Genomic DNA, 14,430 nt, shown 5'->3' with positions numbered 1-14,430 from the left:
CCTGCCCTGGGCCTCTTTGTCAAGGTAAAGTCCATAGACTGTAGCCCTGCCCTGGGCCTCTTTGTCAAGGTAAAGTCCATAGACTGGAGCCCTGCACTGGGCCTCTTTGTCAAGGTAAAGTCCATAGACTGGAGCCCTGCCCTGGGCCTCTTTGTCAAGGTAAAGTCCATAGACTGGAGCCCTGCCCTGCCCTGGGCCTCTTAGTCAAGGTAAAGTCCATAGACTGGAGCTCTGCCCCGCCCTGGGCCTCTTAGTCAAGGTAAGGTCCATAGACTGTAGCCCTGCCCTGCCCTGGGCCTCTTTGTCAAGGTAAAGTCCATAGACTGGAGCCCTGCCCTGCCCTGGGCCTCTTTGTCAAGGTAAAGTCCACAGACTGGAGCCCTGCCCTGGGCCTCTTTGTCAAGGTAAAGTCCATAGACTGGAGCCCTGCCCTGCCCTGGGCCTCTTTGTCAAGGTAAAGTCCATAGACTGGAGCTCTGCCCCGCCCTGGGCCTCTTTGTCAAGGTAAAGTCCACAGACTGGAGCCCTGCCCTGCCCTGGGCCTCTTTGTCAAGGTAAAGTCCACAGACTGGAGCCCTGCCCTGCCCTGGGCCTCTTTGTCAAGGTAAAGTCCACAGACTGGAGCCCTGCCCTGCCCTGGGCCTCTTTGTCAAGGTAAAGTCCATAGACTGGAGCCCTGCCCTGCCCTGGGCCTCTTTGTCAAGGTAAAGTCCATAGACTGGAGCCCTGCCCTGCCCTGGGCCTCTTTGTCAAGGTAAAGTCCATAGACTGGAGCCCTGCCCTGCCCTGGGCCTCTTTGTCAAGGTAAAGTCCATAGACTGGAGCCCTGCCCTGGGCCTCTTTGTCAAGGTAAAGTCCATAGACTGGAGCTCTGCCCTGGGCCTCTTTGTCAAGGTAAAGTCCATAGACTGGAGCCCTGCCCTGGGCCTCTTTGTCAAGGTAACCTCCATACTGTACTGTACATGAGCACAATTAAGTCGGTCCTTGGGTCTAAATATTGATTTTGGTTAATTGCCCAGCAGTACAGTACTAGCAATGTCTGCTGTCAAATGCAGTCAGAACATTGGCTACTGTCTGTGGAGATGATCAGTGTAATGTGACATACTATACATTCCATCCCTACTGTATCATGTTCCATTTCCCAAAGTCTATACATGTCAAATGTACTCAAGTCAAATTCAGCCTCTGACAAGCGTGCACTACCGGTATATATTATGAATTACTGTATGTGATGTATGTCCTCAGTGTAAACGCTGTCACAGTCATATCTAGTTCCTGGGAAGTCCCGTTTACGATGCTCTGGTATCTACTTCAAATACGGAAATTCCGGCTCGCATTTCCATGCAAATTTCTGTCAAATAAATTTAATTCCTTATCTGTTCATCTCTCTGTACATTCTCCCCCTCTCCATCTCTCTCTCTCTCTCTCTCTCTCTATGTGGCTGTGAGGATATTATTGCGTGTGTGGTCTCCCAAATCATTGGCAAATTATGATTTGTTTTTAAATAATATAACCGTAATATTAAAAATAAATATGTAAAAAAAGAAAAAAATGCATCTGTGACATGTTGTGAGCTGTGTACAAATTGTACATCATTGTCTCTCAAAATAGTGTCTGGGGCCCCCAGGGGTCCTCGGACATTTTAAGTCAAATCTTTGCTTCTGGAGGTGTGTATTTTTTATGGGGGCCGTAGTCAAAAACATATCCTTTTGGGGGTCCTTGACATGAAAATAATTTTGAACCACTGGTGTATATTGGCTATTTTGAGTGCCTGACACCGTGGTAGTATATAAACAAGGCTCCCTCCCTCCCTTCCCTCCCTCCCCCCCCCCCCCCCCCCTCCCTCCCTCCCCCACCCCCCCTCCTTCCCTCCCTTCCCTCCCTCCCTCCCCAGGCTGTGGGCAGCGTGTACAGTGGCCTGACGGTGCTGTCGGAGCGCTCGGCCATGGTGACCAGGGCTCTGGACTACATAGGAGACGTTCTGAAGCACATCAAACCATACCTGGTCAACAAGAACCAGGAGGGCATTCAGCTGGCCCACTGGGCTGTGGGTAGGTACTGGGGACACCTCGCCCACTGGGCTGTGGGTACTGGGGACACCTCGTCCACTGGGCTGTGGGTACTGGGGACACCTCGTCCACTGGGCTGTGGGTACTGAGGACACCTCGTCCACTGGGCTGTTGGTAGGTACTGGGGACACCTCGTCCACTGGGCTGTGGGTACTGGGGACACCTCGTCCACTGGGCTGTGGGTACTGGGGACACCTCGTCCACTGGGCTGTGGGTACTGAGGACACCTCGTCCACTGGGCTGTGGGTACTGAGGACACCTCGTCCACTGGGCTGTGGGTACTGAGGACACCTCGTCCACTGGGCTGTCGGTAGGTACTGGGGACACCTCGTCCACTGGGCTGTGGGTACTGAGGACACCTCGTCCACTGGGCTGTGGGTACTGAGGACACCTCGTCCACTGGGCTGTCGGTAGGTACTGAGGACACCTCGTCCACTGGGCTGTCGGTAGGTACTGGGGACACCTCGTCCACTGGGCTGTCGGTAGGTACTGGGGACAGGGACAGGACATGGGACAGCTTGTCCACTGGGCTAGATCCTGTTTAACCTTTTCTAGACGGGAACCCCTTTTGGTGTTAGCATTATGTTATGCTTTAGCTAATGAAAAATAGCAGACCTACAAGCTCATAGCGCGCCACTTTTGTAAAATCGAAGAACGACTGACATGAAACATAGCTTTAGACATAGACATAGAAACATAGCTTTAGATAGAACGACTGACATAGAAACGTAGCTTTAGAACGACTGACATAGAAACATAGAAGAACGACTGACATAGAAACATAGCTTTAGACATAGACATAGAAACATAGCTTTAGAACGACTGACATAGAAACATAGCTTTAGAACGACTGACATAGAAACATAGCTTTAGAACGACTGACATAGAAACATAGCTTTTTCAGAAAACTGTCAGGATGTAGAAGATGGGTTAAATGTAAATGGCACGTTAAATGACTTTACTGTGGAACCTTAGCGGTGGAACATGGACTGTGTGTGTGTGTGTGTGTGTGTGTGTGTGTGTGTGTGTGTGTGTGTGTGTGTGTGTGTGTGTGTGTGTGTGTGTGTGTGTGTGTGTGTGTGTGTGTGTGTGTGTGTGTGTGTGTGTGTGTGTGTGTGTGTGTGTGTGTGTGTGTGTGTGTGTGTGTGTGTGAGCCCGGGCGTCTCTCTCTTGCATCATGTATGCTGTGCCTGCTTGCGTTCACAGGGAACATCGTGAAGCACTGGAGCCCCCTGCTGGCCACCTCTAAAGCTCAGCAGCTGCTGTTTCGCATCATAGACGGCATGCTGCTGCCTCACAACCCCACACAGCAGGACAGAGCGCTGAGGGACAGCCTGCCCCTATATCTGCAGGTCAGTTCACCCATTCTGACCGGGCACCCATTTTGGTGTTGGCATCATGTAATGCTTTAGCTATTTAAAAATAGCAGATCTACAAGCTCATATCGCGCCACCGAGTGGCGCGATACGAGCTTGTAGGTCTGCTATTTTTTGAAAAATCGAAGAACGACTGACATTTTTAGAATCTGATCTCAGGTCAGAATGGGTTAATCAGACCAGTGTGTTGTCCCGTGGAAACCTCGTATGAATCTGATCTCAGGTCAGAATGGGTTAAGACAGCATGCCCCTCTGTCTACAGGTCAGTTCAGACAGCCTGCTCCTCTTTCTGCAGGTCAGTTCAGACAGCCTGCCCCTCTATCTGCAGGTCAGTTCAGACAGAATGCTCCTCTATCTGCAGGTCAGTTCAGACAGCCTGCTCCTCTATCTACAGGTCAGTTCAGACAGCCTGCTCCTCTATCTGCAGGTCAGTTCAGACAGCCTGCTCCTCTATCTGCAGGTCAGTTCAGACAGCCTGCTCCTCTATCTGCAGGTCAGTTCAGACAGCCTGCCCCTCTATCTGCAGGTCAGTTCAGACAGCCTGCCCCTCTATCTGCAGGTCAGTTCAGACAGCCTGCTCCTCTATCTGCAGGTCAGTTCAGACAGCCTGCCCCTCTATCTGCAGGTCAGTTCAGACAGCCTGCCCCTCTATCTGCAGGTCAGTTCAGACAGCCTGCCCCTCTATCTGCAGGTCAGTTCAGACAGCCTGCTCCTCTATCTGCAGTCTGTCAGTTCAGACAGCCTGCTCCTCTGTCTGCAGGTCAGTTCAGACAGCCTGCCCCTCTATCTGCAGTCTGTCAGTTCAGACAGCCTGCCCCTATATCTGCAGGTCAGTTCAGACAGCCTGCCCCTCTATCTGCAGTCTGTCAGTTCAGACAGCCTGCCCCTATATCTGCAGGTCAGTTCAGACAGCCTGCCCCTATATCTGCAGGTCAGTTCAGACAGTCTGCTCCTCTATCTGCAGGTCAGTTCAGACAGCCTGCTCCTCTATCTGCAGGTCAGTTCAGACAGCCTGCCCCTCTATCTGCAGGTCAGTTCAGACAGCCTGCCCCTCTATCTGCAGGTCAGTTCAGACAGCCTGCTCCTCTATCTGCAGGTCAGTTCAGACAGCCTGCTCCTCTATCTGCAGGTCAGTTCAGACAGCCTGCTCCTCTATCTGCAGGTCAGTTCAGACAGCCTGCTCCTCTATCTGCAGGTCAGTTCAGACAGCCTGCCCCTCTATCTGCAGGTCAGTTCAGACAGCCTGCTCCTCTATCTGCAGGTCAGTTCAGACAGCCTGCCCCTCTATCTGCAGTCTGTCAGTTCAGACAGCCTGCTCCTCTATCTGCAGGTCAGTTCAGACAGCCTGCTCCTCTATCTGCAGGTCAGTTCAGACAGCCTGCTCCTCTATCTGCAGGTCAGTTCAGACAGCCTGCCCCTCTATCTGCAGGTCAGTTCAGACAGCCTGCCCCTCTATCTGCAGGTCAGTTCAGACAGCCTGCTCCTCTATCTGCAGGTCAGTTCAGACAGCCTGCTCCTCTATCTGCAGGTCAGTTCAGACAGCCTGCTCCTCTATCTGCAGGTCAGTTCAGACAGCCTGCCCCTCTATCTGCAGGTCAGTTCAGACAGCCTGCCCCTCTATCTGCAGGTCAGTTCAGACAGCCTGCTCCTCTATCTGCAGGTCAGTTCAGAGCACAGCCTGCCCCTCTGTCTGCAGGTCAGTTCAGACAGCCTGCTCCTCTATCTGCAGGTCAGTTCAGACAGCCTGCTCCTCTATCTGCAGGTCAGTTCAGACAGCCTGCCCCTCTATCTGCAGGTCAGTTCAGACAGCCTGCCCCTCTATCTGCAGGTCAGTTCAGACAGCCTGCCCCTCTATCTGCAGGTCAGTTCAGACAGCCTGCTCCTCTATCTGCAGGTCAGTTCAGACAGCCTGCTCCTCTATCTGCAGGTCAGTTCAGACAGCCTGCTCCTCTATCTGCAGGTCAGTTCAGACAGCCTGCCCCTCTATCTGCAGGTCAGTTCAGACAGCCTGCCCCTCTGTCTGCAGGTCAGTTCAGACAGCCTGCTCCTCTATCTGCAGGTCAGTTCAGACAGCCTGCTCCTCTATCTGCAGGTCAGTTCAGACAGCCTGCTCCTCTATCTGCAGGTCAGTTCAGACAGCCTGCCCCTCTATCTGCAGGTCAGTTCAGACAGCCTGCCCCTCTATCTGCAGGTCAGTTCAGACAGCCTGCCCCTCTATCTGCAGGTCAGTTCAGACAGCCTGCCCCTCTATCTGCAGGTCAGTTCAGACAGCCTGCTCCTCTATCTGCAGGTCAGTTCAGACAGCCTGCTCCTCTATCTGCAGGTCAGTTCAGACAGCCTGCTCCTCTATCTGCAGGTCAGTTCAGACAGCCTGCCCCTCTATCTGCAGGTCAGTTCAGACAGCCTGCCCCTCTATCTGCAGGTCAGTTCAGACAGCCTGCCCCTCTGTCTGCAGGTCAGTTCAGACAGCCTGCCCCTCTATCTGCAGGTCAGTTCAGAGCACAGCCTGCCCCTCTGTCTGCAGGTCAGTTCAGACAGCCTGCTCCTCTATCTGCAGGTCAGTTCAGACAGCCTGCCCCTCTATCTGCAGGTCAGTTCAGACAGCCTGCCCCTCTGTCTGCAGGTCAGTTCAGACAGCCTGCCCCTCTGTCTGCAGGTCAGTTCAGACAGCCTGCCCCTCTATCTGCAGGTCAGTTCAGACAGCCTGCCCCTCTATCTGCAGGTCAGTTCAGAGCACTGTTGGTTTTTGGCAGCACATTTTGATTGTAGTTTTTTTTTGTCATAGTCTCTTCAATAGTTTTCATTTAGTTTCAGTCACAGTCATTTTAGTCACCTGGAATGTTTTAGTGTTAGTCTACTTTTAGTCGACTAAATATCATAAGATTTTAGTCGACTGAATCTACAGTTGATTTAGTCCGCTAAAGGTCCATCTTGGTGGGCCTTGATGCCATCGTAATGATTGTTTTTTACACTTGCTGTAAGTGGCGCTCGGCGCTCCCAAAATAATTTGGCGACCCCCAGGTTGAGATAGAGGCTCAGCCTGTGGACGGTGTGAGGCCGGTAACGTCGCCCCAGGGCACAGTCTCCTCGGAGTCGGGTTGTTTACTTTAGAGGCTAAACCTGTGAAATCCCCACGGCGTTTCTCCATTCATTTGTATGGTGTGACGTAGAGAACCCCACGTGTGTGACTGTGTGCTGTTTTGGCTCGTCCCTCTCCGATGCGGCGGGGAGGGATTATTATGAAAACTGGCCACTAGCCAACAACTCCTTCACAAAGATAAGTTGCATTAGAGAATATTTTCAATAGTAGATGCCAGCGTGATACTCTAAGCCTTTAACTCTTCATTGTCAGGCCCGTTGAGAACTACATTAAAGCTAATCTGCAGATAGAGTGGTACTGTATAACCATGTACAGTACATTAACCCATTCTGAACGGGCACCCATTTTGGTGTCAGCATCATGTTATGCTTTAGCTATTTAAAAATAGCAGATCTACAAGCTCATATCGCGCCACCGAGTGGCGCGATACGAGCTTGTAGGTCTGCTATTTTTGAAAAATCGAAGAGCGACTGACATTTTTAGAATCTGATCTCAGGTCAGAATGGGTTCATCAGACCAGTGTGTGTCCGGCGGAAACCTCGTATGAATCTGATCTCAGGTCAGAATGGGTTAAGGCTAAAGTCACCTTTGAACACCAACCGCTGAGTTACTTGTCATGAAAATCTACTTATCGCTACAATCGCTTGTTGTAGTGTTGAAAAATACACAACAGCTTTCCCGTTGTAAACAAATAGGGACTCAATTTCCCATAAAGACGGCCGTAAATGTCCTGCACCCATCCTGATAAGGTGTGTGTGTGTGTGTGTGTGTGTGTGTGTGTGTGTGTGTGTGTGTGTGTGTGTGTGTGCGTGCTCCACCAGGGCGTGTCTGTGGCCTCCAGCCTGTCTCAGAACCAGGGTGCGTACCTGAGGAAGCAGCTGGGCAGCGTGGTCAGCCGCTACCTGGACCACTTCCTGCCCGCCACGCCCTCCACCGGCGCCGTAGCCAATCACCCGGTGCTGCTGGCCGCCTGCGAGGCCACGCCCAGCCCCCAGGGGGCAGCGCTGAGGAGGACCGTCCTGCATGTGCTCTGGTTGGTACTAGTATTACTATTATGTTTAAACTTTAGCTGTTGAGAAATAGCAGATCTACAAGCTCACCGAGTGCCGTCCTACAAGCCTAATGAAGCATACAATTATTTTCCTGCTGATACCGATGAAACAAAATGAAATTATACCATGTTACTCCATTGATCCAAGCCAGAAAACAATTTCTTCTCCATGTTTTACAGTGACAGCTTCCTGCAGTTCAAAGGCCACGCCCCTCCGCCACGCCTAGCGTCCGTCCTGGCCTTCCTATTGGAGCTGCTGAGACGGAACAGGGACTCTGACCCCGCCCTCCTCACCGTGCCCCTCCCCTCCGTCTTACGCTGTCTGATGATGGTCAACGAGCCACACGGTGAGTCCGTGGAAACCTTGTATGTCCAGGTTGTCCACACAGGACGCACTTATAACCACTTTTCATTTTCGCTTTAACAACATATGTTTAGAAATAGGGAGAACGACTGATCTGCAAGCTCCCAGTGCGTCGCAATCATAGGAGGCCTTAAGTATGTTTCACCAGTTTCAATTGAAACGGGCCTCCACCCTCAGGGGGGGGGGGTCTCCACCCTCACAGGGGCCTCAACAAAATAATGATGTCATAGGTATATGGGGGCCTCATATTCTTGAAACGGGCCTCCAGATTCCTAAGGCCGCCCCTGAGAACACACAAACACACTAAGCTGACCATAGGGGGCGCTAGATCCCCTCAAAGAGCCAGAATGCAAAATGCTTGTCATTCAGCCTCACTTTGAGTTGCTCAGTGGACTGTCTATCACACAGCGATATGGAGAAAAAGATCACACCCGCGTGACATGAGCGGCACTGTTATCACCATACATCACATTCCTTGCTCAGCCAGTCAGCTTGAGCACATTCTGCGCATGCGCGCATGCACACACACACACACACACACACACAGCCTCAAAATACAACACAGCTCAGTGTTAGGGAACGCTGTAGTGTGGAAGACCCATAGATTCATAGATCCATAGACCCATAGACCCCAAGGTAGTAAGTAATGAAGTAGTGAAGTAATAAATATAGCAATAGAGTTCAAAGGGTGCAGATGAAGAACAGCTGCACTAATTGGCGTCGTTAAGGCGTGCATGGCAACAGTTTGTGTCTCGTGTGATTTCACACCAGAAGATATAAGATGATGCACCGTGTTGAAAATGACTGTAGACGTCGAGAGAGAGAAGAGAGCGAGACAGACAGACAGACAGACCGATGTTGTCTTGGACCGTTTCCAAAGCAGGAGGACCAAAGCGAGCCTATCATGCTGCTGTAGCAGTGAGGAACAAACTGTATTCCTTTGGAGGCTACTGTGATGGAGGGACCAACAACATGGAACAGATGGATGTCCATGTCTTCAACACAGTGTCTTTATGCTGGAAGAAGTTACCTCCAGTGGAACCAGGAAGAAGAGACGGTCACCTTGAGGTTCCATCCTGCATCAATTGCTGGGGCCACACAGCTGTGTTGGTTGAAGATACAGTCTACATCTGGGGAGGATACTGGTATCCTCCCCTCCGTGGGTATGGGGAGTTCTACAATGTTCTTTATGCATTTGATGTCGACGCCCACAGATGGTTCCAACCCAGGGTTTCTGGGACTGTTCCAGAGGAGAGGTGCTACCACTCAGCCTGTGTGTTGGAGAAGGTCATGTTTATCCATGGAGGAGACACCAAGCTGACTAAATTCACTAATGACATGTACAAGTTGGACACCAGCACAATGGTCTGGTCTGTAATTCACACCAGAGGAACTCCATCTCCTCCTTCACGCCGTCGCTCTGCCACCATCATTAGGACAAAGATGTTTGTATTCGGGGGCAGGATGTACCAGGGGGTCTGCAAAACCATCAGAGTTTTTGACACAGAGACAAACGCCTGGCTGGACACACCTTCTGCACAACTTCTACCAGAAGGACGCTGTTGTCATTCAGCATTTATCTACAATGGAGAGATGTACATATTTGGTGGCTGGAACGGTAAGCAGACCTTCAATGATGTGTGGAAATTCAGTCCAGAGACCTTCTCCTGGAAGAAGGTTGAGCCCAAGGGGAAAGGACCATGTCCAATGCGTGGTATGTGCTGTTGCATTGTGGGAGATAGTATCATCCTCTTTGGAGGATACAAAGGAGATCAAAATATCTCTGATGAGCTGTTCATCTTAGACTTGAGTCCTTGTCTTAAGACGTTATGTAAGCTAGAAGTTATTCAGTACGCTCTGGACCAATCAGAACTCCCACACGACATCAGGTGGGAACTGGCAGCCATGGCAACCAACAAAAGTTTTCGCAAAACTTAAAAAACAAACATCTTACAGACTATCTGGTACACAGCAAGCTGGAATCAACACACCAGCACGCCAGAGACCAGAATACTTCAAACCCAAACAAATAGTTAAAAATAGAACTACAAAACGCATGTTGGAGATTAAACAACAGATAACAGCCAGCACCAGCAACTGTGTTTATTTAATCACATGTGAAAAATGTGGCTTACAATATGTCGGAGAAACGAGTAAAACAATAGCTGCAAGGCTGAGACAACACAGATACATTAACAATGCAAAAAAGGACTACAAGGATTGTTCAACATTACATGGATCATGGCATTGAAGCCTAAAAGTATCTGGACTTCAACACAATCCCAACTGGACAGCAGGACAAAGACGTTTTAATGAAAAACAATGGATCAAGAACCTCAACACGGATTTTCCTGGAGGTTTAAACATGCCAAAATTTTAGATAAGTTGTTTTGATTTTGTACCAAAACTCCACAGCCATATACATGCTAAACACAGCCAACAATCAATGGAAATCAGACTTTAGCTGCACATTCCACACCAAGCCAACCTGGGACACGAAGCAAGAGTGTACAGTGCACTGAAGTCCCCTCAGTCAACCGCCGCCACTCTTGGCCCTCTCTCTCTCTCTCTCCCACTCACTCACTGCCTTGCTCTCTCCCACAATGTTAATGCTAAGTTAGTAAAGTTACACCTATTTTATGTAAATAACATGGTAAAATGTGCAGCATTGGGAGGTAAAGGGGAGACACTTTCATTGTGAAGGGACGACAGGATGAGGAAAGGTGTTACTCTAATTGTCGAGAGTCTTGAAACGGGCCTCCAGATTCCTAAGGCCGCCCCTGGTCGCAATGCCACGTGTTTTGAGCTTGTAGATCTGTTACTTTAGCTACTTTTGCGCGACAATCTTGTATGTTTGGAAAAGTGAAATACGAGGGGAGATACAAGGTTTATGCCCAACATCGACAACATTATACTATCGTTGCTGTCAGGCTAACTGGATCTGAAACGATTATCCCCAATGGCAGTTGCAAGGAGCTGCATTGGTGTGACATGTCCATTAAACTGTTTTGTTGCAAGGAGCTGCATTGGTGTGACATGTCCTTAAAACTGTTTTGTTGCACAGAGCTGCATTGATGCGGTTTGGGCCTAACACCCTACTTGATCACACTACAGCGCATCAGCGCACTACAACGCATCACGTTTTAAGATTATGGATCTGTTACTTTTGCTGTTTTTGAATTTGGAACCTGAAAAGCAACAGTTTTGGACATGATCATGAGGTTTCCACCCGACAGCCACATTCTTTCACCTCATGGAGTCTGTCTCCCTGCACGCTGTTAGCATGCCCAGTGTTCAGTTTCAACGCAGTAAATGTCATCAAAATGACTTTGTTTCCTTCCCAGTGAGAAAGAGCAGCACAGATGTCTTACAGCTGGTGGTGGAGAGATGTGCTGCTGTGAGTACAGACGCACCGTGTGAGCAGCTTGTCTCTGTGCTACGGTAAACACAACAATGACACTCTCATATAATAATACTATTAATAATAATAATAAATATAAATGGGTCAAAGTGTTAATAAAAGTGATTTACTGTAGAACTTTTTTTTAAAGATTAACAAGATATTTGTACATGTTTCTGATACAAAGTAAAATGTATTTTCTTTTCACAGCTATATAATTGAATTGAATTGAATTATTTCAAATTCAGGATTTAATACATTTTGGAATTGGAATCCTGAAAAGTATTTTTAGTCGGTTAATAATTAACACTTAAACTGCCTCCCCCTGGCCAGCCGGGGCGCCTGATGGAGGGGAAAGGAACTGGTTGGAATAACGTGTTCCTTCCACGCGCTACGTCCAACCAGGGAAACTCCCCCCTGTCAGGTGTAAAGGAGCAACTTGGACACTCAGGCATGAAGGAAGCATGAGTTCAAGTCCGTTGCTCTCCCCTTGTCCCCCATATATAGGGAATAGGTTGGTGGAGGGTGTGTAGAGCCCAGGATCACATTAGATGATTGACACAGGGGTGAAAAATGGGTTACAAAATCGTGGGATAAAAAATATGTAAAAAAAGAATAAACACTTATACTGCCACCGCTGCCGAGGCCATTTCAATGCTGCACACGCTGGACCCACATCCTGTTTTGGGCGTCCATGTTAATGCTAAATAAATAGCGAGCTAAAATGAAGCCATCCTTGCTCTAGAAAGCGCCAATGTTTCCATCTAGACCACCGGATAATCAGCAAAGTTTCCTTCCAAACCACGGAGAGCTCCGTAGATTTTGAGTTATTCAGCTCTTTAGTCAGCCTGTATATAATGGGAGGTGGACGGCAGCGCGGTTGCGCAACCCGGTCTAGGGATCGCTAAAGAAGGAAAGGCCAAGCCAATAATAATGAAAAAATAGAATAGAAAATCAATAATAAAGCTTATCAGACGGAACATTACACCAGAAGAGATGGACCTACTGTACCTTGCCTACATACAGTATGTGAGTGTTTGTCCCACAGGTGCTTTGCGGAGGAGAACGAGGGAACGTATGACAGACAGGTGTTCAGTGTGCTGGAGACGGTGGCTGTCCTGGACCCGTCTGTGGTGCTGCTCCTCGTCCCCCACCTGTCTGTCTGCCTGAGGAACACGGAGCATAAGAGGGGACTGGGCCGGAACGCTGCACTGAGGTGTGTTAAAAATACTCGCATACAAGTAAACATTGTACTTAGAAAATCACTTTTGTTCAGTAACAGGGGTCTCCATGTCTCCAGCTTTTGATTTAAAGCGCACATAACATGCATTTTAAAACTGCTTTTAATATTTAATAATCATATTGTCTATGTCCCTCAAAGTTATTTCTAATGGTTTGAGCCTCAATCACCACTCTGATATAACCAGGCCTTGTCAATTCTTTCTGGACTTTTAGATGCAGTTTTAGATGCAGTACCACAATGTCCTGAGGTGGTGGGGGTGCTGATATGCAGATTATTTAATATTTGAGTCATTATAATACTCATGCTAGATAAAACCAGGCTTGTTTCCATTCCATGCCAGCTTGGAAAATCAACAATGGTGGACATTGTAAACAAAGTGGAAATGCAAATTTGCAACTGAAGACTGAAGAACAGGAGGAATTATACAAAGAAGGGTGACATTGATGACATCACGATGAGGCCAAAATCAGTCGAGCTGTTTCTGAGAGCAATTTCCATTAAAACACCCATATGACATGAAGGCCTGATTGTTCAAAATTGGTTATTTGTGGGGATAGAAAACACACATGGGAGCCCCAAAAACATAAAAGAAATTGAAAAAGTTGAATTTTATGTTATAGGTCCTTTAACAAAAAAAATGCATTTTCAGGTCTGGATACCAATTTGATAGTATACCAACCTTTAAGTACAGTACTTGAGTAGATGTACTGTACTTGGTACAGTATGTACTGTATAAAGTACTCATGGCTACTCTTCCTTTGTGAACAGGAGTGCGTACAAGAAGCTGTTGAGTCTCCTTGGGGACGGCGGCCAGGCAGAGATCATCAGTTTGGAACAGGAGTAAAAGTCAGACATCTGTGACACAAGGACAAGGACACTGACCTCTGTGACACAAGGACATCACACTGACCGTACTTCACCTGAATCCACAGCCTGCGTTCTCCTCACCTCCGTTTCAGTGCAAAAGGACCAACCCATCCACAGCCTGCGTTCTCCTCACCTCCGTTTCAGTGCAAAAGGACCAACCCTAGCTCAAGCAAGGATAATATTATCACTGAAACGGTTGTGAGTTCATTGTTGTGAGTTAAAGTGTGCTGACAGACTAGTTAGAGCAGTGAGGAGAGTGCCATATCTTACTATCTTATCCCTAAACGTATTAGCCATATTCTACTATTAAAAAAAAAAAACATTTTAAAATAGTTCAACTACCGGTAGCTGATCTATGGAACTCGTAGATTGGCTATTTGAACTATTTTAAAATGGTTTCAAAACGGTAATTCTTTTTAGGAATAGTTTAGGGATAAGGCAAGACAGTGCCCAGATTCTCAAACTTTGATTCTTCAATGATCCTAGAACTCAGAGAGCGTTTTAGTTTTCAAGTTGCAGCCAAGCGCGAGTGTTATTTACATCCACCAGCTGTTTAAAAGCCCTGAAGACACGCTTTCTTGCAGCTTAAGTGTGCTTATACACCCAAACCAACAACAGCAAACAACTACTTCCAGTGGCTGTGGTTAACGAACGATTCAACGCTGGGTTTGTTCCGACAGACACAGCCAGGGCAGGAGGATGAAAAGAGCAGCGCTTACTCTCCCAAACGTTGAACGGTTTCCAGCGTCGAGCTGCATCGAGGCACGATGCTCTGCACTGGGAAGAGAAGAGTTTACACAGTGGATTGTGTCGTTTATAAAACCACAACCTTAATTATTATGAATTATTTATCGTATCGTTTTGTTTGTCCGTTTATTTCATTATTTCTAACATTCATCTTTTTTCTTTACCTTTTTTGCGACCTTGCTGGTTTGTGTGTGTGGGATGGTGTAATATGTT

At 48.3% G+C, this 14,430-nt stretch overlaps 1 protein-coding gene across 1 annotated transcript in view; it reads left to right on the top strand.

The window, feature by feature from the left end:
* The window catches only part of mms22l (MMS22-like, DNA repair protein), a 54,280-nt gene extending 40,827 nt beyond the window's left edge, over positions 1-13,453 (top strand). The window contains exons 20-26 of the mRNA XM_083760700.1: positions 1,895-2,051; positions 3,276-3,421; positions 7,367-7,578; positions 7,777-7,943; positions 11,305-11,401; positions 12,409-12,576; positions 13,372-13,453. Coding sequence (XP_083616826.1) covers positions 1,895-2,051; positions 3,276-3,421; positions 7,367-7,578; positions 7,777-7,943; positions 11,305-11,401; positions 12,409-12,576; positions 13,372-13,447 — 1,023 coding nt within the window. The 3' untranslated portion in view covers positions 13,448-13,453. The remainder of the gene's footprint in view (positions 1-1,894; positions 2,052-3,275; positions 3,422-7,366; positions 7,579-7,776; positions 7,944-11,304; positions 11,402-12,408; positions 12,577-13,371) is intronic.
* The last annotated feature ends 977 nt before the right edge of the window (positions 13,454-14,430 follow it).

The sequence above is a fragment of the Protomyctophum parallelum genome (genome assembly GCF_964188405.1).
Source record: "Protomyctophum parallelum genome assembly, chromosome: 3".
NCBI lineage: Eukaryota > Metazoa > Chordata > Actinopteri > Myctophiformes > Myctophidae > Protomyctophum > Protomyctophum parallelum.
The sequence above is the reverse complement of the archived record's forward strand: the minus strand, read 5'-3'. Positions and strand labels throughout refer to the sequence as shown.